Source organism: Triplophysa rosa, linkage group LG17 (assembly GCF_024868665.1).
Source record: "Triplophysa rosa linkage group LG17, Trosa_1v2, whole genome shotgun sequence".
Classification (NCBI taxonomy): Eukaryota; Metazoa; Chordata; class Actinopteri; order Cypriniformes; family Nemacheilidae; genus Triplophysa; species Triplophysa rosa.
Window position 1 is genome coordinate 6,129,909 of NC_079906.1, and position 12,441 is coordinate 6,142,349.

General features: G+C 40.6%; 1 protein-coding gene across 2 annotated transcripts in view; it reads left to right on the forward strand.

The window, feature by feature from the left end:
- The window catches only part of LOC130568376 (beta-1,4-galactosyltransferase 4-like), a 32,262-nt gene that overhangs the window by 3,136 nt on the left and 16,685 nt on the right, over nucleotides 1-12,441 (forward strand). Inside the window, exons 2-4 of one of the 2 annotated variants that reach the window (XM_057357201.1) lie at nucleotides 680-999; nucleotides 1,544-2,096; nucleotides 5,418-5,617. In XM_057357201.1, the coding sequence (XP_057213184.1) occupies nucleotides 5,589-5,617 (29 nt within the window). In that variant the 5' untranslated portion in view covers nucleotides 680-999; nucleotides 1,544-2,096; nucleotides 5,418-5,588. Of the gene's footprint in view, nucleotides 1-679; nucleotides 1,000-1,543; nucleotides 2,097-3,728; nucleotides 3,830-5,417; nucleotides 5,618-12,441 lie in introns of those variants that run through there. The other variant, XM_057357202.1, reaches the window with a different exon arrangement.

Genomic DNA, 12,441 nt, shown 5'->3' on the forward strand with positions numbered 1-12,441 from the left:
AATGTTAATACTAATATTGTAGTACTTGAGACCGGTTTCAAGACCATTTTTTGATGGTCTTGGTCTTGTCTCGGTCTCGACTGTCTTTGGTCTTGTCTTGGTCTCAGACTTAGTGGTCTTGGGATTTTATTTGAAGACCACAACTGTTGGAATAACACTAAATTGCTGGTGCATTCTCTGATTTATGTGTTAACATCATTAATGTGATGGGATGTAAAAGCTTCATGGCTTTAAAAATGACTTAACTTGATTTCCTTTGTTTGTGCCGGTAAGAGATGAATATGAGATTGTCCTAAAATAAATCTGTTACAGATCTGTACAAAATTAATACAAAGGCTCAAAATATCTAAGATGTGATTGCTAAAAAATGTATTTGTATGAGATCTTGTTTATATAGAGTATATTATAACATCTGACATGATCTGAAAACGTGATGTTGATTTTATACAATCATTCAATAAACCAGGACTTAAAGTGATACTTCACCCAAAAATGAAAGTTCTGTCATCATTTACTCACCTTCGAGTTGTTCCAAATCTGTATAGATGTCTTTGTTCTGATGAACACAGAGAAAGATATTTGGAAGAAAGCCTATAAGCAGAAAGATTTTGCCCCCCCATTGACTCCCATAGTAGGAAAATGTAATTTATCATTTTTTTGTTCTGTTGAATGAATGTAGGACAGCAAACAGTTCTGGGGCACTTTTGACTACCCTCTAGTACAGGAGGAGCATTCCCAGCGTCCTGATCCATCTCCGCAGCACACTGCCTCTGGAGGCTGGCATCCCGGTACTGGCTTTCCTTCATGGCAACCTGGTGGTACAGGTCAGTGGCAACCTCAGAACCAGGGAGCACCCCACCAGACCCCACCTAAGGCAGCTGGACCATCCATGCCTCACACCTCTCCACAGAACAGAACAGACCAAACTACAACGTCAGCTTCTCTAATATGGTGGAGCATCACCCGGGGGCACTGGAGCGAAAGCACAGCCGAACATGGGTCAGTACTGACTACACCCTCAGTACATTTACATTTTCATTTGAAGATATAAATTTAATCTGTATGCAACACTTAATTTTTACAGCCATGTATCTTTATCTACAAAAGTCGTCCTTGGCTTAAATCTTTCTCTGCCCGTTTTTTTAATGAAGTTGCCAGCCAGCGCAAGCATTTTTAATCATGGCCCTCAGAATATTTTCTGTACATACAATGTGAGAGAACAAAGGCGTCTGCTTTATAAAACATATTATTGTTCTTATGTTCTTTTTTTTATCTCTTCCTGAATGTGGGAAGTTTTCTTAAAAACACAACCTGAGCAAAAAAGCAGAGTAAATTGTGTTTTTGTCAAAGACACGGATAACACGTTTGCTTGTTTTTGGAGCTGTAAATGCTGTATTCTTTCAAAAGATGTAAAACAGCACCCCCTACTGTATAACAGTGAAAACATGAACAGCTGGAAAATGAATCCAAGTCTTGTCATAAATGATGGAAAAACTTGTAAATTGCGGGAAACAACAATTTCCTGTTTTCTGTTTCATTCCAGGAACCAGGCCAAAGGTTTCGGATGCTAATTTCGATGACCTGCTCTCTGGTCAGGGCTTTGCTGGGGGAAAGGGAAGAAAAGGGCCAAAAACCATAGCAGAGATGAGAAAAGAAGAGATGGCAAAAGAGATGGACCCAGAGAAATTTAAGGAGAAAAATAAGATTAACAAACATCACGCACACGCATGCACGCACGCACAGTTTTAAGTATGTTGCCATTTTATACATGGAGAAAATTCTTAAAAATTACCAGTACATTTTCGTTATTTTCTTTTTTTTACAGTGTCGTCTAGTCTAGTTGAACATACAGTATCATGTGGACCATAACATTAATATTTTCAACAGCTGGTTTTCCATATGACCTCAACATTAACATTAGACAACAGCAGTGGATCGAACTTCAAAATCCAGCTCTGTTTTGCCCATCTTGGTATCCACATAACGTACTGCATGTTTGACTGTAAGCGGCACATAGTCCAGCCGAAGTTTCTAGAGTGTTCAGCCACTAATCTGCCCTTTCTCTTCTCAGTATATTTGCACTTTAATGGCATTAGGTAAATACAGCACACACACAAAACTTGTAGTACCTGCTGTACATCTCATTCATGCTTCCTCTTTTTGTGCTTTGCATCACACAGTGAACTGTTTGCTGTCAATGACCATTCCCTTCATACAGACCAGTGCTTAAGACTTCAATGCACATAATGGATAAAGACAACTATCTTGAACTGATAATGCTGTGTATCCACAATGGAGCCCCAATCCCTGTGAACAAAAGCTAAACTCTGTACAGTAGTGAATGTGTGGTGTTCTCAATAATGATGTTCTCTGTAAGGAAGTGATAAGATTCGGATACAGCTCTGTGCTTGTCCGCTGTATCAGTATTATTGTGAGATACATTTGTTCTTGTCTTTTTTTCTCCATATAGATCTGAACATCTATAAAATCTAAATCTAAAAATCTAAATCTAAATCTAAAAAAACATATGCTAATGTGCATTGCACAAATAAATGGGAAACAAAAAGTGGTCAAGGAAATCTCTTTATATAAGGAAGTGTTCACGTTGATAATATAATAAGATATCTATGACAAGGGTAATCATCTGAATTTTTTATATTGAACAACATAAACGAAAACTTCTAAAATCTTTAAACCGCAGCAGCATGACATGGTTTAATACAAAGACTGTTTAATGCTTCTTAAATGTGCCACGAATGTATTTACACCAATATTACATGTTGATGTAAATTGTTACATGTCATTATTACATTGTACATTAAATTACATGTCATTTTAAATGTGATTAGATTATTAATTAATTATGAAAAAGATTAAAGTTTAAGGCTGATGCTAATGTCTCGAGTCCAACTAATGTTAAGTTGAGTCCAACATAAATATACAATTGGATGTTTATGTTAAATCGTATACAATAAATATTTACAGTTATTATTTTTTATTCTATGATTTATTCTGACATTAAAAACGTACATGTCGAAAACCTTTTTTATTATTGACATTTTGTGCTGCTACTCACACTTTCCGTCTCCTCCTTCACAAACTGTTACACGTGCTGTAAGTGTCGCTACCCGTTTGCAATATACAATGGTAAATAAAGAACTGGTTCCTTACATATGTACAGCGTTTTCTTTATTAAACAAACACCATATCCTGTATATATAGACGGTTTCAGCGGCGGCAACAAAAACAAACGTACGTGTTGCCCACACCAACTTCCGGTAGACCTCGGCAAATAATCAACAACTATTGTAGTTTTAATACAATTAATATACAATAAATGTAATATTTATTAACACCAATTAAATATAAATAAATGGTATATTACAACCGAAAACCGACCGGACGTTAACTTTGGGCCAGCGCGTGCGTCTCATGAAACCAAGGCTAATGTTCAATGTTGATGAGTGAATAAAGTCTAGCATTCTTCGTCTAGCCACGCGCGTAACGTTAGCGCTTCATCTTTTTAATTACACGATATTTTATCCAGATGACAGAAAAACCAATGCGCCAGAATAGCTGAAATAAAATGTGATAAACATGCTTTTATACAGTAGATAGATATCACTGACGTCATAATGAGAGACGCTACTAGAGACGCCTCGGCTGCTGTAACTGCTTTTAGAATCATAACAACGCGGAGAAGACACACGAGTTTGTTTCAGTCTTGTGATTTTCTCAAACTCACAATATCTGGTGAGATGTTTTCGCGTGCAATCCTATCGTTACACGTTTGCTAAGCAGCAAAGCATCGAGGATGGTTTCTATCGAGGTAAGAACAAATTTAGATTCGATGCGAGTCGACACATATAGTTTTGTTTGTTCGCTCGTTAGTAAAAAGTCAAGAGATGTTTTCTTGCATTAGATATTACAACTATACGTTTATTTTGTTAAACATTATTATATTTCTGTCAGATTTATTAAGCATATTTATGTATGCTGTGTATACTACACTTTCGGCTCAAATATATTTCAAAATAATAACAAATAGGCTGTTTTGTAATGAACATATGACACTGTACTATGTATGTAGCAGCACATTTATGAAACTATTTTCTTTGCTTCATGTTAGTTACTGTAGGCATACATATTTGTATATTTACTATCATTTTAGTATATTCATATCTCTGCTGTCCTTGTATCTCTATATTTTGTGGTTTTTCTTTTTAATTATTATTAGTCACCCTTTGCTTGTCACTGGGTTTTGCAAATATATAACCAACAAAAGTATTTAAAAGTGCTTGTCAACTTTGACTAGGGTTGTGTATCGTTTGGGGTTTTTCCGATACCGGTGCCAAATCGATACTTTAAAAAAAGAGTTGTATTAAATAGGGGCAGAAAATGCGTTGAATATATCAACAGATTAAGTCCATTTACAGAGAGCCGCCTTGGCTACATTATAATGTGCATTATTTTAAAAACAGACATTATAATAATGAGTATGCCTATACATGCAGTCAGAGTAAAAATCTTGACAGACTGCATGTCTATCAGACAGACAGATAGATGCTATAAGGTTTTAGCAATTTCACTGCTGTGTCTCGCTTGTCTTTCTTGTCAAATGCGTTACTGAGTTAAGAACGAGCGCCCATTGATTTTAAACGCGCGCCAGTTTTATTGTGATCGCTTGCATTACAGACACGTCATGTGCGTTTCGAATTAACGTTAGTTTCACTTTAAAACGTGCCTTATGCGGTTGAAGTTAAAGACTGTACCCGGTTATGAATGCTGAACTCGCCGAGATGGAGGGAGAGAGAGAGAGTGCACATTAAAACTGTCTTTTACTATGATGAATCCACTGGTCATGCGCTTTCTGATCTATAGGGCGCGCGCGTTCCGTGCGGATCACAGATCATTCGCGATCCGTTTAACCATTGTATAAGTTGTGATGAATTTGTATTATCAGAGCTTTCCGACTTTCGTTCACGTGAATGAGGGCAAATGTCTCAATTGACGGCTCAGTCAGCAAGTGGCACTGAAATGAGGCACAGAAATCTGCGTATTGATTCGGTCCAGTTACATACCGGATACATAGGTCAGGTGCCATATTGGCACCGCGTGGGTTTCGATACACAACCCTAACTTTGACAACACAGTATTTAATCATTTAAAAAGTACAATGTTTTCCATTTCCTGATAAGGTTTCAGAATAACAGCAATGATATAGTTATTTCCATGTACTCCTCGTGGAGCATCCTCTGCTCAGTCATTCCTGCAACACACTCAACCACCGGTGACCATGCATGACAGTTGCTCTGTGGTTCCCAAAAAGTTTGTTGAATTCCTTTGCATAAAATACAGACAAGCAGTCCAAAGTTTAGCCACCAACATCATTAAAAATAAGTTTTATTTCTTTTCAGTGACCGCAAAACAGTTCCAGTGGATTTCCAAGACTGAAATATGTGATAGGGTTCAGTGGACGGTCGAGTGGATGAAAATGGTCTGCATCAACAGGGTCCTTCCTGCTCTCTTCGTCTGCCTGAAAGAGGAGCAGATGACTAAAACCAAAGGAATATCAACTGAATAGACCAATGACCAACCATAGAAGTCCACTAAGGAGGTAAGCCTGATTAGAGAGAGCATTTTTGTTACCATGATGCAGTGCATGTGTAGAAAAATGTCATGCTTCATGTCGGAAACCAAATGCTCTCTGGAAAAAGTGATGACTTCAGAACTCAGCTTAGAGATGATTCCTATTACGCAAATGCTTTTATGCATAATTACATGTAACTAATCCTAACCCTATGCCAATGGAATCTCGAAAGGGATTCTGGCTTTTTGATCTTGGCACCTGGTTTTGATCGGTTCGTCAGAGGAGCGCTCGAGTCTCGATGGTTGTTCCCTTTCTTCCCAGACGTACCTCTGTTGAGCTGATCCTAACCTGCCTCGATTGAAATGCCACTGGAATCTCGAAAGGGATTCTGGCTTTTTGATCTTGGCACCTGGTTTCGATCGGTTCGCCAGAGGAGCGCTCGAGTCTCGATGGTTGTTCCCTTTCTTCCCAGACGTAACTCTGTTGAGCTGATCCTAACCTGCCTCGATTGAAATGCCACTGGAATCTCGAAAGGGATTCTGGCTTTTTGATCTTGGCACCTGGTTTCGATCGGTTCGCCAGAGGAGCGCTCGAGTCTCGATGGTTGTTCCCTTTCTTCCCAGACGTAACTCTGTTGAGCTGATCCTAACCTGCCTCGATTGAAATGCCACTGGAATCTCGAAAGGGATTCTGGCTTTTTGATCTTGGCACCTGGTTTCGATCGGTTCGCCAGAGGAGCGCTCGAGTCTCGATGGTTGTTCCCTTTCTTCCCAGACGTAACTCTGTTGAGCTGATCCTAACCTGCCTCGATTGAAATGCCACTGGAATCTCGAAAGGGATTCTGGCTTTTTGATCTTGGCACCTGGTTTCGATCGGTTCGCCAGAGGAGCGCTCGAGTCTCGATGGTTGTTCCCTTTCTTCCCAGACGTAACTCTGTTGAGCTGATCCTAACCTGCCTCGATTGAAATGCCACTGGAATCTCGAAAGGGATTCTGGCTTTTTGATCTTGGCACCTGGTTTCGATCGGTTCGCCAGAGGAGCGCTCGAGTCTCGATGGTTGTTCCCTTTCTTCCCAGACGTAACTCTGTTGAGCTGATCCTAACCTGCCTCGATTGAAATGCCACTGGAATCTCGAAAGGGATTCTGGCTTTTTGATCTTGGCACCTGGTTTCGATCGGTTCGCCAGAGGAGCGCTCGAGTCTCGATGGTTGTTCCCTTTCTTCCCAGACGTAACTCTGTTGAGCTGATCCTAACCTGCCTCGATTGAAATGCCACTGGAATCTCGAAAGGGATTCTGGCTTTTTGATCTTGGCACCTGGTTTCGATCGGTTCGCCAGAGGAGCGCTCGAGTCTCGATGGTTGTTCCCTTTCTTCCCAGACGTAACTCTGTTGAGCTGATCCTAACCTGCCTCGATTGAAGTGCCACTGGAATCTCGAAAGGGATTGTGGTTCTTGATCTTGGCATCTGGTTGCGATTGTGTTACGATACACAATATCTGCTAATAATATAAATACATAACATAATCGTCTAGGGGTAATCTGTCTAACTATCCGTCGTAACAATTCAGCTTTCCCTACGTGATGTAAAATAACGTGGGAGTCCTTCCTCACCAAAATTTGTGGATGAATATGTGTGTATCGGCCAAATTAAACACCCACAGAGAGGCCACTCATCTGCCTATCCCGGCACAGTACCATATGGAGATTCCGGTTCTCCATCTAGTTTAAACTTGGCGATTCTTTTGTTCAAGTTTTTATCATAATCCGTGGCGGTAATAATAATATCAAGGGAAAAGACGTTGTTAGCAAGGAGGAAACATAAGGGAATTCGACGCCGGAGACACGCGTGGCGTGCTCTGCCTCTTTTTCTCTCCAGCCCTGCCTACTTGGTGGCTTTATGCGTCCCAGGTGAGTGACGGTATGCCAAATTGGCATACCGGACATTCTTTCTTTCAAATGCTTCGTTAATGGCCTCTTCTCAAGGTACAGTCAACTCAACTATGAGGACTGTCCTACTGGAGCTGGACCAGAAAAATAATACATTTTCCTATCTTAATCACTTAACTCTTTGACCAGGGGCGGGCATCCTAGATAAGGTATCCATAACATTATCCTTGCCAGCCACATGCTGTATAATTAAGCTATACGGTTGCAAGAAAAGACTTCAACGAAACACGCTGATGTCTGAAATTTAGCAAGAAAAACCAAAGGATTATAAGCAAGAAAAACCAAATGATTATGATCGGTATATACATGTACCGTCAAATCACCCCGAGCACTAGATACATAAACTTCAAAGTGGCGTACCGCCAAAACCAGAGCCAACGCTTCTTTTTAATAGTAGAATATGCTCTATGATGTTTATTCAGCTTTTTCGAAAAATAGGCTACAGGCCTATCAATGCCAGACTCATCTGATTGCAGCAATACAGCTCCCAACAGCCGGCTTAAATTGTTTCCCGAAGTCAGGAGCCACCAGAACAAAGGGGACATGCCAGCACAGCTTTAATCTGACCTAATGCCTTGGCACAATCCTCCAACCAAACATAGCATACTCCCTTTTGCAGCAATCTTGTTAAAGGTTTTGTTAACATGGCAAAATTAGACACAAAACGCCTATAAAACCCACATATGCCAAGCACCCGCATTAATTCAAGACAAGTTCGTGGCAGGTGCATTCTTCATTACAAACGGAAAAACCTTATAACAGTACAAAGTATAAGGTGTTACAAAGGCGGAGATCTCATTTGCCCGTTCTGATAAAGGCACCTGCCAATATCCTTTCAACAGATCTAACTTAGAAATAACCTGGGCATTGCCAATCCGATCAATGCAGTCCTCCAATTGAGGAATAGGAAAAGCATCAGTTTTGGTAACCTGATTAACTTTCCTATAATCAATGCAAAACCTAAGGGTTCCATCTGGTTTAGGAACCAGAACCACCGGTGAACTCCACTCACTCTGCTATGCCTTAATAATCCCAATTTTCTTCATATAAGAAATTTCCTGCTTCAAACTCCGCTTATGAGGTGCCAGGCGATAAGGCGAAAAGGATGCTATTTTATAGGGGCTGCATCCCCCGTTTCTACATCATGCACAGCTAAAGTAGTCAAGCCAGGAGTATCCCTAAACAACACTGGAAATTCCTTAATCAAACCCTCAACATCCGCTCGCTGCTCAGTAGACATATTTACCAGTCGAATAGGGAGTTCTTTCAAATATGCAGAATTCCCAAGATGAACACCAATGGGCTCTGCTTTCACATCCTCCTCCTCTAAAGGAAGAGAGTTAGAGGCCTTCAATGCAACGTCCACAAACTGGCCTGTAAACACAGGAGGGCCTATAGAAACCGTAGCAACAGCTACTTTCCCCCGTGAGTAATAGATCTTCTAAAGATTAACATGACACGGTCTAGTTTTTTCCGACGGTCAGGGGTGCAAACCACATCATTTCGGTCCCTAACCTTTTTCGCAAATCAGAATAAGGCCCACAAAACTTACAACTGAGTCTATCCCCCTGCATTGGCGTCAACACAGGCACTTAATCTCCCACCATAAAGGTGCATTCCACAGCCTTCTTATCATGTTGGGCCTTCATACGGGTCTGAGCCCTACCCAAGGACTCCCTGGCAATCTTACAAGCAGAACAGAGGCGCTCCTGAAAAGCCGACACATACTGTAACAAGGTGGTCTCCTTTGTAGATTTCAGGAACATCTTGACAACCTTTAAGGGACCCCTTACCTCATGGCCAAATACCAACTCAAAAGGGGTAAACCCTGTGGAATCATTTACAGAATCCCGTAAAGCAAACAACAGAAGGCATATCAACATCCCAATCCCCTGGAAACGGAGCACAATAGGTCTTAATCATTGTTTTCATAGTCTGATGGCACCTTTCAATAGCTCCCTGAGACTGGGGGTGGTAGGCAGACGACACAATCTGAGTAATGCCAAGCTCATGCAACACCTCTTGGAGCACCCTAGATACAAAATTAAACCCTCAATCTGACTGTACCTCTCGAGGAAGACAGAACCTGGAGAAAAATACCAATAAGACATCTAACATAATGCAAGCCTTGACATTTCTCAATGGGATTGCTTCGGGAAAGCGAGTTGTCATATCCATTATAGTGAAAAGATATTCATGTCCTTTTTTAGTCTTGGGTAAAGGACCCACACAATCTATGAGAACCCGAGACAAAGGTTCCTCACACACCAGAGAGGGGCACAAAGGGGCAACCAGCATTTTTTTATTTGGTTTACCAATCAGCTGACATGAATGGCACTACCTACAATACGCCACCACATCTTTGTGTATCTTCCTACGTGTCTTCCGAATACCCATATGACCTGCCATAAGAGCCTCATGGGCTAGACGCAAAATATCCTCACGAAAGTTTTGGGGAAGCAAAATTTGCTCTACCAAGCTCCACTCTTAGGTGGCCGGGCGATCAAGGGGACTCCATTTTCGCATCAAAACCCCATCACGCCAATATACCCCCTCTGCTACATCTTTACTCTCTGCCTAAGGCACAGCAGTCTCTCGCAACGAACTAAGCCCTGGATCATTCTTCTGATCCTCAATAAGTGCATCCCTTCAGATCCTTTAATTCGCTTTCCCTCAGACTCTGAGGCCAACCGTTTGACTGTGCACGAGTAACTGCACATGTTGCGAACACTTCAGGATATTCCTCTAGGCTACCATAGCCGAGACGTCACAAGGTGCTGACCTATGGCGTTAGAAATTGGACAAAACTATGTGAGCGTGTAAATGTAAACGTGTTGAGATCGCAAATCTCTAACTTGAACACAAAAATCAAGATTGTGCACGTAATTCAAGACTTGCGAGGGGAAATAAGTCAAAGCAGATCGCACACAGTATTGATTACACGTGCAAGTGCTACTCTACGCACGCGAGCTGGGATTCTTGATGCCCGCGAGTCATTTTGACTTTTGGCACTAAGGGGGCGGGACACTGCGATTTTGTGACAACAAATGCCATTGGCCCTGCTTCTTTCTGGAACTCCCGTTGTGATTGGCTGTTGGTGCCGCCCTCAAGTCGATGACAGAACAGGAGATATGGCAGGAAATTGGGAAAAATAGGATCTAAGGAATTCACATTAAGTAATATTTTTATTAGGGTCTCTGGTGTAAGGGATAGTCACTACACCAATCGAGCCACGTGGTATGAGATGGAACCCAGAAGATTTAGGCAGATACAGCAGGTTAAGTATTTCAGTTTATTAAACAAAAAGGGCCAAAGGCAAAAGGAGCATTTTCACAAAAGTAAGTAATCCAAAAGGTGGAAAAGTAAATCCACAGAGTTCCAAAATCAAAAAGCCTTGTGATCAAAAACTGAAAAAACTTAAAAAAGGCAGGGTTCACACGGGAACAAGCACATACCAAAAGTAGAGGTCACAAAAGTAATCCAGTCTCGGGAAGCAAGCAATAGTCCACATGGGTAGAACACAAAAGATTGGGTACTACACAATCAAACTTAGTGCAAGGAACTAAGGGAAAACTAAGGCTTAAGTACTCTACAGGAAAACAAGGCACAGGTGAAAACAACTAAAATTAAACAGGGATCAAAAACAGAACACCATGGGGGCTCCTAGTGGCAAAAACAAGAGATGACAGGCAGAATGATGACAATTTTATATGTTGTCCCAAATGCAGGTAAACGAATCAGTGCAGTAAGAAGATTTATTAGAAACACTGGGTTAATATAATTTTTTTTTTAAATATATGAAAGCACTTCCACTCTGCATTCAGCCATAGCAAATGTACATTACCAGTGGTCACCTTTTTGTAGATTAGCGAGTAATATAGATTAGTCAAATGTGTTATAATATGCATATGAAGTGTTTGGTTCCAAAATGAGATAGCTCTTAAAAAAAATCAAAAATCGTGTTTTTTTTATTGTGCATTCCAATTAATATCAATCAAACTGCAGTTGGTTTGTTTTGATTTCAGCCATAATAACTTAAAAAAACAGCTAACTAACACAATAAAAACATGACAATATAATTGAAGGGGTCAAATGACGCGGCTAAAATGCATATTATCATTTGTTTTAGATGTAATGTAATGTGTATACACGATTTAAGGTTCAAAAACGCTGTATTTTCCACACACCACGCATGTTTGTATCTCCTCTTTGCCCCGCCTCTCTGAAACGCATGATTTTTTACAAATCTCATCACTCTGAAAAGCGAGGTGTGCTATTATTGGCCAGTTAACCAGTGTGAGGTGATTGGTCGAATACTGCAAGAGTGTGAGGGAAATGTAACGCCTCTTACCATATTCGGAACATCTTGTTCCCAAGCAATTGTACTGACAGACAGGTGATAATATGTCATCGTAACTTCCTTATATCAATTCGAGTCCGAATCTGATACAGAAAATGAAGATGATCAAGCCGATACATCAACTTTGCCAGCGCGACTTGAGCAGGATGTAAAGGATTGGTAAGGTTTTATTAAAAAAATGTTATGTTAAATAGTTAAAAACTATAGCTAACTGTTTTACCTTTTATATACGACGTTATAAAGACTATAAACAAACAACCATACATCATACAGAATTTGTGTGAGATAGAAACAAGCTCGCATTACAGCAGGGAATGGTAACATTATAAATAACACAAGCGCTTTTGCCCTTCTTGATCAACCAGTGTTACGCCACGTCTCGTCGCGACTCAACACAGACAATAAACCCCTTTATAAACACCACATTTGTTGCCTCTAGTTGGAACATAATTACTGATTATTAGGACTTATGTTGTCTTTTTTCACATTGCGCACGCGCATGTCTGCATTTGGAGATCACAAACACACAACCGTCGCAATCGTC